The sequence below is a fragment of the Aspergillus sclerotioniger genome (assembly GCF_003184525.1).
Source record: "Aspergillus sclerotioniger CBS 115572 chromosome Unknown BO94scaffold_9, whole genome shotgun sequence".
In the NCBI taxonomy this organism is placed as follows: domain Eukaryota; kingdom Fungi; phylum Ascomycota; class Eurotiomycetes; order Eurotiales; family Aspergillaceae; genus Aspergillus; species Aspergillus sclerotioniger.
Genome location: NW_020290999.1, coordinates 341,571 through 356,410, shown reverse-complemented (window position 1 = coordinate 356,410; position 14,840 = coordinate 341,571). Strand labels below are relative to the sequence as shown.

General features: G+C 50.4%; 5 protein-coding genes across 5 annotated transcripts; 2 read left to right on the top strand and 3 right to left on the bottom strand.

Moving 5' to 3' along the window:
• Positions 1-146: 146 nt before the first annotated feature.
• On the bottom strand, positions 147-1,823 carry BO94DRAFT_533542 (HAD family hydrolase). The gene is made up of 2 exons (XM_025611352.1): positions 1,372-1,823; positions 147-1,304 (listed from the first exon to the last, which is right to left on the bottom strand). Exons 1-2 carry the CDS (start codon positions 1,378-1,380, stop codon positions 579-581), a joined length of 735 nt encoding a protein of 244 aa, XP_025469127.1. The 5' UTR covers positions 1,381-1,823; the 3' UTR covers positions 147-578.
• A 1,292-nt stretch (positions 1,824-3,115) lies between these two features.
• On the top strand, positions 3,116-5,062 carry BO94DRAFT_513463 (initiator tRNA phosphoribosyl transferase family protein). The gene is made up of 5 exons (XM_025609845.1): positions 3,116-3,604; positions 3,698-3,732; positions 3,800-3,972; positions 4,034-4,700; positions 4,778-5,062. The coding sequence occupies exons 1-5, from the start codon at positions 3,252-3,254 to the stop codon at positions 4,930-4,932; spliced, it is 1,383 nt and encodes a 460-aa protein (XP_025469126.1). The 5' UTR covers positions 3,116-3,251; the 3' UTR covers positions 4,933-5,062.
• Positions 4,812-6,062, bottom strand: BO94DRAFT_533539 (aldo/keto reductase family protein). Its single transcript, XM_025611351.1, has 2 exons — positions 5,411-6,062; positions 4,812-5,335 (listed from the first exon to the last, which is right to left on the bottom strand). The coding sequence occupies exons 1-2, from the start codon at positions 5,924-5,926 to the stop codon at positions 5,000-5,002; spliced, it is 852 nt and encodes a 283-aa protein (XP_025469125.1). The 5' UTR covers positions 5,927-6,062; the 3' UTR covers positions 4,812-4,999.
• A 1,248-nt stretch (positions 6,063-7,310) lies between these two features.
• BO94DRAFT_489032 (alpha-actinin, sarcomeric (f-actin cross linking protein)) lies at positions 7,311-12,376 on the top strand. Its single transcript, XM_025609081.1, has 7 exons — positions 7,311-7,721; positions 7,850-7,916; positions 8,023-9,630; positions 9,693-9,891; positions 11,230-11,290; positions 11,339-11,408; positions 11,470-12,376. The coding sequence occupies exons 1-7, from the start codon at positions 7,666-7,668 to the stop codon at positions 12,154-12,156; spliced, it is 2,748 nt and encodes a 915-aa protein (XP_025469124.1). The 5' UTR covers positions 7,311-7,665; the 3' UTR covers positions 12,157-12,376.
• Positions 12,359-14,084, bottom strand: BO94DRAFT_391017 (WD40 repeat domain-containing protein). The gene is made up of 6 exons (XM_025607323.1): positions 13,906-14,084; positions 13,735-13,848; positions 13,646-13,685; positions 13,489-13,584; positions 12,783-13,408; positions 12,359-12,706 (listed from the first exon to the last, which is right to left on the bottom strand). The coding sequence occupies exons 1-6, from the start codon at positions 13,913-13,915 to the stop codon at positions 12,570-12,572; spliced, it is 1,023 nt and encodes a 340-aa protein (XP_025469123.1). The 5' UTR covers positions 13,916-14,084; the 3' UTR covers positions 12,359-12,569.
• Positions 14,085-14,840: the final 756 nt, after the last annotated feature.

Here is a 14,840-nt window from a genome sequence, read left to right as displayed (position 1 = left end):
TATCCGCCCACGGGGCACATTACAAACGGTAGTCTCTGATTGTGTTTAGAAGATATTGGTGTAGGCCTGATTTATATATTAAATGGAGACTGCTTGCAAAGTGGTACGGCGCAATTTATGGGTGTGATCTTAATCCCGATCGACTAACCCGTTCCTTTGATGTTTATTGAGACAAGGACATTGGTTGATAGAGAATTTCCATTGTGCCTGTGCAGGCAACAGCCCCCCAAAGAAAGTATCTGATCCCTAATTTAACCTATCTATTAGAAGGTTTGATAGTAATGCATGGACCCCGAATGATGAAGTGAATCATGCGAATGTGGTAATATGGCAGGTGATCATCAGACAACAGTTTCCTAGATAAAAGAAGTGACGGATCACTGCATGACACGATGGGGGAAGACAAAAGGTCCAGCCGAGTTAAGATGCAAAGAAATAATGTTGATAGTCATCTGAGATGTCCTGGTCTGAAGTGAAGGAAGTGACCCAAAGCCCCGAAACGGCCAACTCGCTTGCTATCATGGCTTCGTGTACATATTCGTAAGTAGAGAATTAAGACGGTATAATCTACCATTCCTTCAGGCCGCTTCAATTTGAGAGAGACATTGCGGAAATTCACTCCAATCCTTCATGATAACCTTGGCACCCAGCTCCTGCAGACGCTGGGACATTTCAAACTGTTTTTCATCGCCGTGGTAGCTTCCAACATAGCCAATAACTGGAATGCCGGCACGAATGGCGCTAAGAGCACCAGACTTGCTGTCCTCAACGGCGACCACTTCTTCAGGCTTCTTGTTGCGCACCTCGAGAGCATGGATGTAAATAGCGGGATCCGGCTTCGAAGTGGGCTTGGGAAGTGAGGTGGCTGCACTGAACACATTCTCCGGGTCGAAATACTTGTCTTGTCCAACCTTCTTGATAGAGGCACGGACACGACGCAGTGCAGATGAGGAGACCACTGACAGGCCGTACTTCTTGGACTTGAACAGCTTCTCAAGTTCTTCGGTAACACCAACGCAGGGTTGAGCTTTGTCGGTCAGCTTGGCAATGACCTTATCCTCCTCCTTCTTTACGTATTCCTCAAGCTCCTCCTTGGACATCTCGAACTTATATTTGGCCTGAAGAGAGACCATCATTCCGCGGAAGTTCTGACCAACAAAGTCTTGGATAAGCTGCTCGCCCGTATAACGATCCGAGATATTCTGCTTTTCCAGGATTTCATTGGCAAGATCAGCACAGGCCTCAAAGGCCAGCTCCTCCGAAAGGACGAGGGTGTTGTCGCAGTCAAAGAAGATCTCGGTGATCTGCAATCAAAACCATGTGAGCACATGAGAGTCCTTTCCATCATGGTATGAAGGCTCAATAGCTTACCTGCGGCATGGTGGCTGCAAGATTGGGAATAAATACTTTGGTGACAGAAGATACAATGTACGTGGGCGAACGTGGAGGCTCGCTTAGGTAGGCTGTGAGAAAAAGGCTGACGTGAGGAACAACTTATGAGGAGATGGTAGGAAAGGAGATTGTAGTTTTTCCAAGAGGTAAAGTCTAATTTATGGAGGAGAGAGGAAAGAGGAACAAGAAAATCTGGGGGTAAGGAGAAGAGGGGCAATGCGAGGGCATTCAATGTGTTTAAGTAGTACTGGGAGGGACCAATACAAAGAAAGCCCCAGACGAAAAGTGGTGGTACCTACCTAGTATTATCTGGATTCAAGGGGGGCAACCAAGACACGGAATGACGCTTGAATTCAGTGGCTGATCGAGAGAACCGAAAAATGGCTGGCAAACAGGAAGGAATTCACCCCCGGTATTCAAGGTAGGAGCGGGGCCTGAGATCATACACAGTAACGGCACAGTCCAGCCCAGAGTGACAGTAACGAAGCAGCAGTGACCAACCCCCATGACGTTATCAACTGGGCGACTTCCCATTCCGCCGTCGGGGCAGCGCAGCACTAGATATTGGAGCTAGACCTATTCCAGCAAGCACCCGCTGCCAGTCGGTGTTGGAGTTGCGCTCGGATTCCCCTCCTTCTAGCCCTCTAGGGGATAGCGTCGTCACCTGATGGAAAGGCACCGAATCCTCGCCGCCCATCTCATCGTCTTCAATTTCCGGCTTCCTTTCTTCGTCGACGCCTCCAAGCCCAATGATGAAGCGCAGAGCCAATCGAGAGGATTCCATGGCATGTATATCTACATCCCATGTGCTTGGGGGCGGCACTGCAGAAGTGGAACCCCTGAGTTTCTCCCTTTTCTATTCTTGACTACTCCGCGTGTCTCTTCTCTACTCTCCAACTAGGTAGAGCCCTTTTCTCTCTCTCAGAACTCTCAGACCACCCAGGCAGAGGCTAGAGGTCCTCTGTACTGACAAAAGCAAACCTTATCTCCGTATCATGACCTCGCATACCAGTCACCGGGTGTGCTCATGCGAGGGGTAATAATCGGACGCAGCCTCCATTAGAATGTGTCAAGTTTCCTCCGTCTCTGTAAATACATCCCCCGGAGCACTGTATTCCATTACCTAGCGCGCAATTAGTGAATTACTTGAAGGGGCGGCAGTAGTTCATCGCCAAGAGTTAGGCCACGAATTACCAGGCGGCGCTGAATATACCAGAGCATTATGACGGTGTAGATAATACCATGCGGTATTGTAAGGAGCCATGAGGCGGCATGAAACCATTCCATGGGACCAGAGGGGCTTGGCTGGCCATGGGGTACGGAGTAGATTCGAAGTACGGAGTACTCGCATCGAAAATGCAACTGCCCAGGGTTTTCTATGTGTGATATGCCAGGCTGTTCACGACGAAAGGCGGAGAGAGTAGTAGGTGAAGGGCGCCTACACCTTGTTAATTTACGAAAATGATATGACTCCAAGCCAGATGGTATATAAAAGAGCCTGAGACCTCAACCATTAACACCAATTGTATCCGGATACATGTAGTAGGTATCTATGTACCTGTGTCCTGTAGGTACTATCTAAGTGTGGCGGGCGGTGCTCCGCTTTCGAGTCGGCGCCGGCCTTGAATGTGGGCCGATCATTGGCCGACGAAGAAATTCTAATGGTACTTGCATTAGAGCCCCTCATTTTCGCATCTGAATTCCATTCTCATAGAGCCCCTCAAAGTCTTTGATGTTATTATCCCTTGCCCGGGACATGCCGTAACCTACTTATAGCGAAATTCACTCACCCTTCCTCTCTCAACGGTGATACGACCCGACTACTGCCATCCGGGCCAATACGAAGCACTCCGGGAAACATGGGATCTGGCTCTGGTTCCGATCCCTACCCCGTGTCCGTTTCGTCCCTTCATTTCCCCTCCGCAGAGCAGCAGTCCATTTCTCAAACGCTATCCGCGTTGCGACGATCGGCACTCACTGTCACCAACCGATTGCGTTCCATCGAAGCCGACGCAACTTTTGTCCGCGAGGTTGCAGACCATTACAACCTTCCGCTCATTGCCAATGAAAGATGCGGGAGTTGGTATATCCCGCCTGAGATCAAGTCGGGCAGTGCGTATTTCAAGAGTACAGACGGTCATACGGGCCAGTGGGACTTCAGCTTTCGCAGGCTAAACCTGCAGCTTTTACCGATTGCAAGAGAGCATGGAGGGTCAGTGAGCCTGTCATTCGTGGCTTTTGTCATCCCTGTTGATCGTTCTGCTCTTGGGCTAACTGAATGCTTGACTATTATTCGTTGATACAGTTGCATCATAGTGGACTCGACGCGCCGGGGCAAATGTAAGTGTTACCAACCAATTCCTGCAATCGATCCAGTGGCAGTCTGTCTGACGAGGGTATGCCCCAGTGATGCCCGATGCCCTGTCCAAAACTATCCCAATATGGTGTGCCGTCATTAACCGGTCGTTGTTTCCTTCCGAGACTGCATATCATACTGTAGCCTTCCCACCAAACTACCTGGGCGCTTCCGAAGAGTCACAGATTGCACGGAAGATTGATAGCTTTGTCAAGTCACTCGAGGTAGTTTTGCTACATAGTACATGGTTATCCGTACACTCCTTGTAGGCTGATGGTTTGATAGGACCTGAAACTCGACCTGGGTGAACTTAAACAGCAGCTTGGAAAACCTATCCAGATAGCATGGGCTAATCGATCCTACTTCCATCCGACGGATCTGCATAAAAGGGATAATTATCACCTTTTTGTTCTCTGTTCTGCATCCAAAAGGGTCCATGGCGCGGAGATGTCCGAAGGCGGCTACATCCAAGGAGCAGGGGATGATAGCGAGAGTTGGGCCTATGGTTTGACCCCTCCGGTCTTTTGGGCTACCAAATCAACCCTCTTCCAGCAGTGCGAAGAAGATCTACCGATCTTAATCGAGCAGCTGGTGGAGGAGCACCGGAAGAAGGACATCGATCAGAGAGCCATCCGTATAGCGCCAACTCGAAACCTTTATATCAGCCAAACACATCCACAACTGGCCAAGGGTAGCATGTATGATCTTGTGATAGATTGTAGTACGAGTCCAGAGGCAGCGGAGGGAAATGCAAAGCGCCTGAACCTCGGATGCGGATCTTCGAAATTGGGAAGCCGCGACCTACGCAAGCATTTGGACCGGGTCCAGGATTTCGTCCAGTCGCGTCTGAGCTCCAACCCGTTGCAGTCGGTGCTGGTGACATGTGAAACCGGAAAGGATCTCTCTGTCGGTGCCGTTCTCGCCATATTATGTCTGTTTTACAACGAGCAAGGTGAGCCGCTTTTATTACTACTAATACTTAGTGGCGCTACAGTTTTGATGCTAATGGTGATGCTGATGGTCCCCCAGGAGAATTCACTGCTGCCCGCACCAGCCAACTGATTGGCAAGCAGTTCATTCGTCAGCGTCTTGCCTGGATCACATCGTCCAAGCACGATGTAAATCCCTCACGGTCTACACTGCAATCGATCAACGCCTTCCTTATGCAACGCCCAGATTACTGATCTAATAGACGCCAGCATGATCCTGCAAACTCAATTAATCTAATCTATTAAATCGCATCGCGACGAGCTACTCGTTCTCCACCGCCTCGACAATGGCGCCACTGCTTCCCTGGTCCAGAGCGTTAAGCACCGCCATGTCCTCCTCGCTGATATCGAAATCAAACACGTTGGCGTTAGCCGCAATCCGGTCCGCATTGTCAGTCTTGGGAAGCGGAACCCATTCTTTCTGCAAGGCGTAGCGTATCAGGACCTGCTGGGTCGTCTTGTTATACTTCTCGGCCAAATCCACGAGTGTAGGGTCATTCGCTTTGTAGTTTCGCACAATGGGGGAATAGGATTCGACGATGATTTTGTTCTTCTTGCAGTATGCATCGACCACGCGTTGTTGGCACCAGGGATGGAGCTGCAGGATCACATTTGTCAGCCACGTCAACCTCCTCGTTGTAGGGTCAATCCGAATAATTCCGTGTATACTCACCTCGATCTGATTCACATGCGGTGGCCAGACCTTCGCATACGCCTTCATCTCTTCGATGTGTTTCACTCCAAAGTTGCTGACACCAATGCTCTTAGTTCTGCCTTCCTCCAGCAGCCTCTCTAGGGCCTGCCATAGTTCTTTGCGACCCGGCGAGCCGGACTTGGAGCTATGGATCAAGAATAGATCAACATATCCGTCCTTTCCCCCGATCTTGTCAACGCTAGCCACTAGTCTCTCGTAGGTTGCTTCAGGCGAACCTGCTGGGCTGAGGATTTTGGTGGTCACAAAAATTTCGCTGCGGGGCAGGCCAGACGAACGGATGGCGTCGCCAACTTCCTTCTCGTTTGCGTAGAACTGGGCGGTATCGATGTGCCTGTAACCTATTTCAAGGGCTTTCAAGCATGACTGCACGGTTTGTGTGGAAGGTGACCGATAGACGCCGAACCCGAGGCGGGGTACTTTGATGGGGGAGTTGGGGAGCGGCAGAAGGTCCGTGAGGGTGTAATTGGCCGACATTGTGGACTGATGAACTGATATCAAAAAGAAGAATCAGTGTCGGAATTCTGTAGTGTTCAATCAACGGCCGTTGTCAAGATGTGTATTTTGGGAGAATGACACATGGAGAGGGGAAGGCCGATTCAGTTGGTTGGTGTTTCCGCTCTGCGCGCGGGTCCCAATCACGCCTCGGCGAGTCCGATGATATCATCAGCCCACCTTTCGCCTCTTCATGCCTTCTGGATCCCTTCGAGTTTCTCAACTACACTACTGTGGTACAGAATCTGGCACATTATGGGATAAATATTTATACATAGGAATTGGGTCTTGTACATGTATTGCTTTGAGATCTCCGGTCTGCGCGTTTCCGCATGGATATCTTGTCCGTCTTTGATGATGCCCGAAATATGGGGGCACTGGTAAATATACCCTTCGCCCTTGCAGACGGAAAGGTAAATGCTCAACTCTACCACGGTACCTTCTCGCGTGCGTAATATCCGATCTACCTAGTAGATCTTTAGATATACCTAGTATTGCTCCCAGCATAATTGTCCTTATTGCTTGAATCGACATGGTGCAACTGGCAGGAGATGTAAATAGACCAAATGCCTCGGGTAGAGGTGATGTACCTAACCTGAGATCACGTCTTTGGGCGACAGCCGAGCCCCCTCCTTCTCAATAGGTACTGTACTATCTTGGTAAGTCACTCAAGAATTTGATCAGCATCTCTCGGAGAATTGAATAATGGTTCACCGGGGGATCAGTCTATCCTGGGTTTCAGATCGAATTTACGAGTAAAAGCGAGGCAACCTTTCTCTTGCATAACTCCTGGTTGGGCAATCGTCTTCGGGACCAAGCCACCCGACATTCCCAGATTCATTGCAGTCGAAGCCTGTGGCTGAAGGAAGCATGCAAAAGGGAGGCTTTTTTTTGGCTGCGACTAAGTACTACCGTTATCCTCCGAATCTTAGTGGTCAGTAAGCGCCCCCCTCTCCCAGTACTATAAACAGAAACCGGATCAGCGCTCAAAGGAAGCAAACTGCCGGGGTTACTTGGACATAAGTGGGTAGACCCTAAGCCAAGGGCCCCGGAATGTATTTGCCATATGAGATCCATTGATGGTCTTTCGCCTGGGAAATCCCCGGAGAACTGAAGATGGATGATGCGAGGAATGATCAGAGGGATGATGGTTTTGGCCGGCAGCAGCCGACCGGAGGACCAACAACGGTGGTTGCTGTGGGGGGAAAGTTTGTTGACAGGCCGGGCATCGGCAGTGCCAGTAGCCAGTAGGTAGCCAGTAGCCAGTGCCAGCGCATGAGGAGCCCCTTAACTGGAGACTCATTATGCCTTAAGTTCCAATAGCTTTGCTTATGTACTTCGGAGGAGTCGAGGCCTGCGCTGCGGACTGCGACGGCCAACCGCCAAACTAGTCCTTCGTACTAACTAACGCTCCAACGAGCTAACGATTATTCATTCTTCTTTCACTACTACTCTGCGCCCAACCGCTAGACCATTCGATCTCTTGAAAATCAACGAATCGCAGCCCCCCTTCCCCCTCGTTCTAGCCACTCCGTCCTGAAGATCCTGCCTTTTCCATTAAAGTCTACCACCCCAGGGCTCCATCCATCATCCACCATCAACACCCTACCCTGTAGCCAGCCTCCAGACACACAGGCAGCGAGCGCTCCCTCAGTCCGTGCTTCAATCGTCCAAATCCCCGCGCCCGCCCTGGATGTTTTCGACCGCGCTCACCATTCATCATGTTGACGGTTGAAAAGCAGTGGATTAATGTACAACAGAAGACCTTCACCAAATGGTCGGTACCATCCCCCCCGCTCGTTGAGAGGCGGCCGGGTTCCCCTCTTCCTCCCACATGCCCTAAATATTTTTTTCGCCTCATGCACTCTCCCGAGGCCAACTAAACTAATCCTTGCTCGTTTGCAGGCTCAATGATAAGCTGAAGGTGCGGAAGATCTTCATCGACGATCTGGTGGTCGACCTTTCTGACGGTGTGAGTAGATCTCTGGTTTTACCCTTTCCGGACGGAAATTCATGCGGTGGTGTTCTGCGGTAAAAGAGAGGAACTCCAGTTGCTAATTATCTTGTCGATTGACCAGGTCATCCTTATCCATCTGCTTGAAATCCTCGGTGGAGAGTCACTCGGTCGATATGCCTCGAAGCCGAAGTTGCGTGTGCAGAAGTTCGAAAATGTCAACAAGAGTCTTGATTTCATCAAGGGAAGGAGGATCCCGATGACGAACATTGGAGCGGAGGATGTGGTCGATGGTAATCGGAAGATCATTCTGGGCTTGATATGGACACTCATTCTACGATTCACGATCAGCGACATCAACGCGGAGGGAATGACCGCTAAGGCGGGTCTTCTCTTGTGGTGTCAACGGAAGACCGCTTGCTACGAGGGGGTAGAGGTTCGGGACTTCTCCACTAGCTGGAACGATGGTCTGGCCTTCTGCGCTCTCTTGGATATTCATCGACCGGATTTGATTGACTTCGATGCCCTGGATAAGAAAGACCACCGGGGGAACATGAAACTTGCCTTTGATATCGCAGCTAACGAAATAGGCATTCCCGACCTGCTCGATGTCGACGATGTCTGCGACGTGGCGAAGCCTGATGAGAAGTCACTCATGACATACATCGCTTATTGGTTCCATGCTTTCTCCCAGCTGGAGCGCGTTGAGAATGCCGGGCGTCGGGTGGAGAAGTTCATCAACAATATGCATGGTGCATGGGAAATGCAGAATTCCTACGAGCGGAGGATGAAGGAACTGTTGCGCGTGATCAGAGCACAGCGTGAGGAGTGGAAGACGTCCTCATTTGAAGGCACATACAAGGATGCAAAGGAGCAAGCCCGTCAATTCTCCTTGTACAAAAGAAACCAAAAACGACAATGGGTTGCAGAGAAATCGGATCTCGCAGCCCTGCTCGGAAACATCAAGACAAAACTCAGCACATACCGACTTCGTCCTTACGAGCCCCCGACAGAGCTCAGTCTCGAGGTTTGCGATGAGGAATGGGAGGGCTTGACGCGTGACGAGCACGAACGTAGTCAGCTTATTAACGAGACTATTCGGGATATCAAGAACGCTCTCCGTCGCTCCTTTGCAGACAAAGCAAATGATTTCGCACTAACGCTGAAGACGCTGTCTCTTGCAATATCTGGTCTCGATGGTGATGTAGAAGACCAATTAGCTCATGTCAAGAGACTCAATGACAACCTTCCTCCCCTCGATGCGTTCTTAGATACCATTGCGGCGCTGGACGAGCAATGTGCGGAGGCGAATATTGAAGAGAATGACTACACCACATATACCTTAGATGAACTCTCCTACGAGCTTAGCCTGGTCAAGTCCAGCATCTCCAAAAAGCTCGCTTTCCTCGACAATCAGCTTGTGGCTCGGAACATGACCAATCTGACCCCAATCCAGCTGGAGGAGTTCGAGTCTGTTTTCAGACATTTCGATCGCGACTCTTCCAATACCCTCCATGAGCTGGAATTCTCAGCTGCTCTGGCCAGTCTTGGCCTCGTATATGATGAAGAGGAGATGCATGACGTCTACGTTGAGACATGTGGTCCAGCTCGGCTAGCGCAAAATGCCGGTGTTAGCTTTGAGCAATTCATCCGATTCATGGTCAGCGTGACTGAGGACCAGAATACTGCCGAGCAGGTATACCAGAGTTTCCGGGAGGTTGCGGATGGCAAGGTGTGTTATTTGCTGGAGTCGAAGAACTTTTTCCATTTCCAATCAATGTCTGACTTTTGTAGCCATATGTCACGGAGCTCGACCTTCGGCACTCTCTCATCCCCGACGAGGTAATCGAACATCTCGTCAAAACGATGCCGCCACACAATGGACCAGACCTTCAAGAGGACAGGGATCTGCCCAAGTATGACTACATCAGCTTCATGGAGAAGATGATAGAGCATAATAACAACCAGAGCAACGCTCCTGTCAACGGAGGAAGTTAATGGGTGTCTCTTGCATTGCACTACCGGTGTTTTCTTCTTTCATTCCCTTGTCTCGCTTCTGGACCATATTGTTGAAGGTTGCTATTGGTGTTTTCTGGAGCAAAAAGGGAGGGGTGTGTCTTCGGTGACCTTTTGACCATGCATACAGGACTATGACCGAGGCGTCGTTTCTCTTCCTTTTTGCATTACATCCAAGAGTTTCTCCTTGCCTGCATTTCCCTTCTTAGGACGAGGGTTTGTACCATTCCAAACATGTACACCATCCTAACGGGGCGGAAGTAGTTTAGAAAGATTCACAATAAGACTATTATTGCAAATCAATGATATTTAGCCGATGTAAGGGTGTTCCCCCACAGAGGTCACTTTTTATTCAGGAAAAAAAAAAAAAAAAAAAAAAAAACGCACGCACCTTTATCCAACCAAGCAACCATTAGGCTGATGGGGCTTATGGCATACTATGGGAGTAATCACGTGATTTTAATGGTCTGGGCGGTCTGGAAGGCGCGTTTCGGCCTGGATCGCTCACTCCGACTTTAGCTTCCTACTCTCACTCCATTGATTCACACCAGTTACTTGTCCGCACTGCAAGTCTTGATATCGGTAACACATCATATCTACTCTTCTCAAATTTGAGTCAAATATCTCCCGAGTTGCCCAACATGGACCGCAGCTTGGATGAGATCATTGCGGAGCGTCCTGTAAGGTCCCTGCTAACACCTCCGGGATGACAAGTCTAAGCTGGCTTGCTAAACACCCTGCATGTGCGCTGACATGGTTTTGTGTAGCAAAAGCCAGCCCAGAATCGCGGCCGCCGCCCTCCTCAAGGTCGTCGCCGTGATGGCGTAAGAAAGGTACCCATCCCTCTCATCATGCAGTCGTACTCCTCAGTTTGCTTGCGGGTCTACTAATCACGGGGCGTCCAACAGGTCCTCCCTCCTTGTCTCCTTTCGAGTACTGCTCGCGCATCGTGATAAGCAATTCTCGCTGGCCCCGTAGCATCGTCTCTTGCACAGGCAGACGGCCGCGAAGAGCCGCAAAATGATAGAGCTGTTGACGTGATACCTAGTGTGACTTCGAGCTGACCTTCTCTCTCTATTCGATCACAACAGCCTTACAGAGAAGACCGCCCTGACTTGGATCTGTAATACCATCATCTTCTATTTTCCCCATATCCACGGAGCAAGCAATGGTTCCGCTAATGCGTCATTCAAACTACAGTGATTGGGTCCATGACAAATACGAAGACGACAGAGATGGTGCGTTCTGAGTCTCTCTCCATGGCAAAATGCCATGGGAATTCTCCGTGTTCGGTTATTCTTAACACCTTCCTCAGCACGCCCTTCTCGTGCCCCTCGACGTCTGCGTGGCGACCGTTACTCCCCCTCTCCCGAGCAGTATGTTTAGCCAACTCGTTTAGGTGGACGGTTAATCTGAGTATATAGCAATGCGCCTACTGGAGCCAAGCTTCGCGTCGAGAATATCCATTACGATATTACAGAAAGTGATCTCGAGGTAGGCCTAATCCTGGTTCTGGAAATTTCGTACTTGTTTTCTGACACGTGCTATCTTGAAGGATCTGTTTACCCGCATTGGACCCATTAACAACGTTTCTCTCGTTTACGACCGGGCAGGCCGCTCTGAAGGGCTTGCCTTCGTGACTTATAACCGTATCAGCGATGCTAGAAGTGCCATCAACGAATTCGACGGCGCGAACGCCAAAGGCCAACCCATCCGCTTGACACTTATCTCTACCGGAGGTGGAAAACGCGATCGTAACCCATTTGATAATGTGGAACGCTCGAAGGGAAGTCTATTTGATCGCGTCGAGAGACCTCGTGACCGAAACGCTCGGAGTCTGAGTCCCGGCAGCAGAAGCGGCAGTCCTGATGGAGGCGCACGCCGCCGTAGGGGTCGTCGTGGTGGCGGTGGCGGCGGCGCCGCCAGTTACCGACGCAGCGATGTCTCCAAGCCAGCCCCCGAGCACATCGACAGATACGTGCCTGGACACCGATCGCCAACTCGCCGACCCGCTAACGGACGCCGCCAGGGTGAGAACAAGGGCGAAGGCCGCCGCATGGTCAACGGACGACCCAGGAAGACCCAAGAAGAGCTCGACCAAGAGATGGATGACTATTGGGGCGGAGCTGCGAATGCTGGTGCCGGCGCGGCCGATAAGGAGGCCGTCCCTGAGGAGCCTCAACAGATTGCGCCCGCGTCCGCGGCTGCTGCTGGCGATGACGATATCGATATGATTGAATAGGTCGTACGCTTAAATTGACCTCAGCACGTAATGCATGCAATGGCATCTTTTACCTTTGTAACTAGTATTGGCCTGGATTGGAAAAAATCACCTTGAATCAGACTGAGAAGGCATAGCGACGGCGGGTCTCGTGCTGCTGGTTCAAACAGATATGGCATTCCCCTCTTATAGTCGTACAGGATGGCTATTAGCCAGTGATTAATATTACAAGCTCTACCTGAAAAAGAGAATCGGCCCGGCTTACAGATCCGTCAAGATTCTGTAGAGCATTACTGACCACTAGGAAGCATGGGGAGATCATTGGACTAATCGTATCAATCAGCCCGCGACAGTACCTACTCAAATTAAATTTGTTCGGGGGGTCGAAATATTGTTTCCCGTGTATGTTTACAAGTAGATAGCCTTTCCGATCTTCAGCGCCAGAGACCATAGGGCTCCCTGCAAGCCTTCCACAATTTGATCGTTCCGTCCTCGCTTCCTGTGCCGTAGAGTTTGCCATCAGGAGAGAAGCTGACGGACCAGATTGGACCATGGTGGCCTTTTTGGACCTCTGCATGATGTTAGCTTCTGCTTCCAATTGAAAGTTCCCCATGAGATTTGTCGCGTGAGAAGAGAAAACAACGTACCCAATTCTTCATCTGTACGGATATCATATACTCTCGCCCAAGTATCATCAGCACTACCTGTGACTAACTTGCTGGTCTCGTTGTTCACGGCTGCACTGGCGACCTCATAGCGGAACTCCATCTTCTTAAGGAGCCGACCGGGACTGAGTCCGTCGAAAAGATATACGGACTTTCCAGCCGCGACGGTAAGAATGCCGGGGTCGTTCGGTCTAACGGCGAGGGCATTGAGTTCGCAGCTCCCGATGGTACCTTCAACGGCATACTCGACGACTGGGTGACGCGAACGAAGGTCCCACCATCTGATCTTGCGGTCTTCCGCCGCGGTCGTCAGAATATTGTAATCCTGGTTCCAGACAATCGATTTGATGGTTCCACCATGAACTCCAGGGCCAATTTCGTAGCTTGTTACTGCTGAAGGAATGGTGTCGGCGCCAGGGGTAGCACTCGTGGGCGATGAGCTGTTACTACCTCCGCTGCGGGTGAGGTCGAAGATCCGGAGCTTCTTCTCGAAGCCGCCTGTTGCGACGACCTGCGGGGAGGGTTGGATTGGAAACGCGACTGCGCGACAGATGTGCGCGTGCTGGAGGGTGTGTAGACATTCGCCAGTGTGGGTATCCCAGACTTTACTACGGTTGAGAAATGACTTGTTAACGTATAGGAATGACGATGCAGGTCGAAGGGTAAGGAGGAAGAGGTAATTACTCACGCGGAGAAATCTGCTGCGGCAGTTGCCGCTATGCTTGCATCCGTTGAAAGCCGTGCTTGCCATACTGCACCCTTGTGGCCAAGGAAGGTTCCGATCCTGAACGACGCTGATGGTGAGCTTGTGCGGTGTGCGGAGTATCGATGCGGGGAACACGGACCAGTCACCTGTTATGCCATCCCGCAGCATAGGATTGTTGTCTGCTAGAGATCAGCGCGGATATGGTAGTTGTGCCTTGAAAATATGTACCCTTGCAAGCTGAGATGAGGTAGTATTGGTCATCCTCTACAGTGGATGAGAAATTGATATGCGGCACGGGACGCGAATGTCCGTGGCAGGTCAACGGCACGACTTTGGGAATATCTGGAACGTGTCAACGGCCAATTGCTATGGAGAAAGGTTTCACTGCAGCGATCCCACCTGAAGCCATTTCAAACTTCGCTTTAAATAATATACAAGGTTAAACGCAGTGGGGGAAGAGTCGCATTCGATTTTAGCGGCCGTTAAGTGGTCGGTTGTGCACTTGAGACTGAAAGAAACCGTTTCTGAACCGTCGCAGACGGAGAAAAAGATGACGGCCAGGCAGAAGACACGAGAGATGAACACAGCGTAGAAATACACAAGGAAATTCGTCGGTCTCGTCAAGTCATCAATCAGCCCGAGGTAGCGGGGTCGTTCTAAAAATGATCGGAGAGGTGGAAGAAAAGAGAGGCAGGGGAAGGAATTAGGGGAACTATACAGTCTCCCACTGATGGAACCTTTAATAAGATGAATCAGCCACCGGCGCTTCTGCAGACACAGTGGATAGGGACACAAGCCCGGAGCAACGAAAGCTATGAGATGATGCCGTTGGAGTTTGGGACTTTCTTTTTGATATTCACTCGAATCGTCGCCGGCCGTCGCCGCCCTAAGCCTATCGGGGTCTAGCGCTGTGTGGCACGTGAGGGGTAAATATCCCTATCTAGTATCTATACTGAGCACCACGTGGAGAGTATCTGCTAGTACTAGTAGACAAATATGTATCAACAGTATACACAGTCATGAACCTAGTCAATACATGGCAATTAGCTAAGAAGATTGCATGATTGAGATGATTAGTCCTTGTAATGTCCGCGGTGTTAGAAACGTCACCGAAGATACGTACTAGTACTCCGTACATATCTTTTACTTTCTACTAGGACCAGTCAATGGCATACAAAATATCTAACTAGGTAAGTAGGTACTATTGGATAGTAGATAATAGCTCAGTGGACAGCTGGTGTGCGCCTGTCCAAAAACTAACTAGCCAGCCTCTACTAGGTCATAGATAGACGGTACTTTCCGGGAATGGGTACTTCTTACTGGTAAGTCGATAC

What these genes read in the sequence shown, in the direction of transcription:
- BO94DRAFT_513463 (XM_025609845.1), top strand. Translation starts at nt 3,252, where the DNA reads ATGGGATCTGGCTCTGGTTCCGATCCCTACCCCGTGTCCGTTTCGTCC. An exon ending in GCTTTGTCAAGTCACTCGAG is followed by an intron (nt 3,973 to 4,033) that starts GTAGTTTTGCTA and finishes ATGGTTTGATAG; the next exon opens with GACCTGAAACTCGACCTGGG. An exon ending in TCTGTTTTACAACGAGCAAG is followed by an intron (nt 4,701 to 4,777) that starts GTGAGCCGCTTT and finishes ATGGTCCCCCAG; the next exon opens with GAGAATTCACTGCTGCCCGC.
- BO94DRAFT_391017 (XM_025607323.1), bottom strand. An exon ending in GATGGCATAACAGGTGACTG is followed by an intron (nt 13,585 to 13,645) that starts GTCCGTGTTCCC and finishes AGCGTCGTTCAG; the next exon opens with GATCGGAACCTTCCTTGGCC. An exon ending in GCCGCAGCAGATTTCTCCGC is followed by an intron (nt 13,409 to 13,488) that starts GTGAGTAATTAC and finishes TCTCAACCGTAG; the next exon opens with TAAAGTCTGGGATACCCACA.
- BO94DRAFT_489032 (XM_025609081.1), top strand. Translation starts at nt 7,666, where the DNA reads ATGTTGACGGTTGAAAAGCAGTGGATTAATGTACAACAGAAGACCTTC. An exon ending in GGGAGGTTGCGGATGGCAAG is followed by an intron (nt 9,631 to 9,692) that starts GTGTGTTATTTG and finishes TGACTTTTGTAG; the next exon opens with CCATATGTCACGGAGCTCGA. An exon ending in TACTCCCCCTCTCCCGAGCA is followed by an intron (nt 11,291 to 11,338) that starts GTATGTTTAGCC and finishes CTGAGTATATAG; the next exon opens with CAATGCGCCTACTGGAGCCA.
- BO94DRAFT_533539 (XM_025611351.1), bottom strand. Translation starts at nt 5,926, where the DNA reads ATGTCGGCCAATTACACCCTCACGGACCTTCTGCCGCTCCCCAACTCC. An exon ending in CGCATGTGAATCAGATCGAG is followed by an intron (nt 5,336 to 5,410) that starts GTGAGTATACAC and finishes GTGATCCTGCAG; the next exon opens with CTCCATCCCTGGTGCCAACA.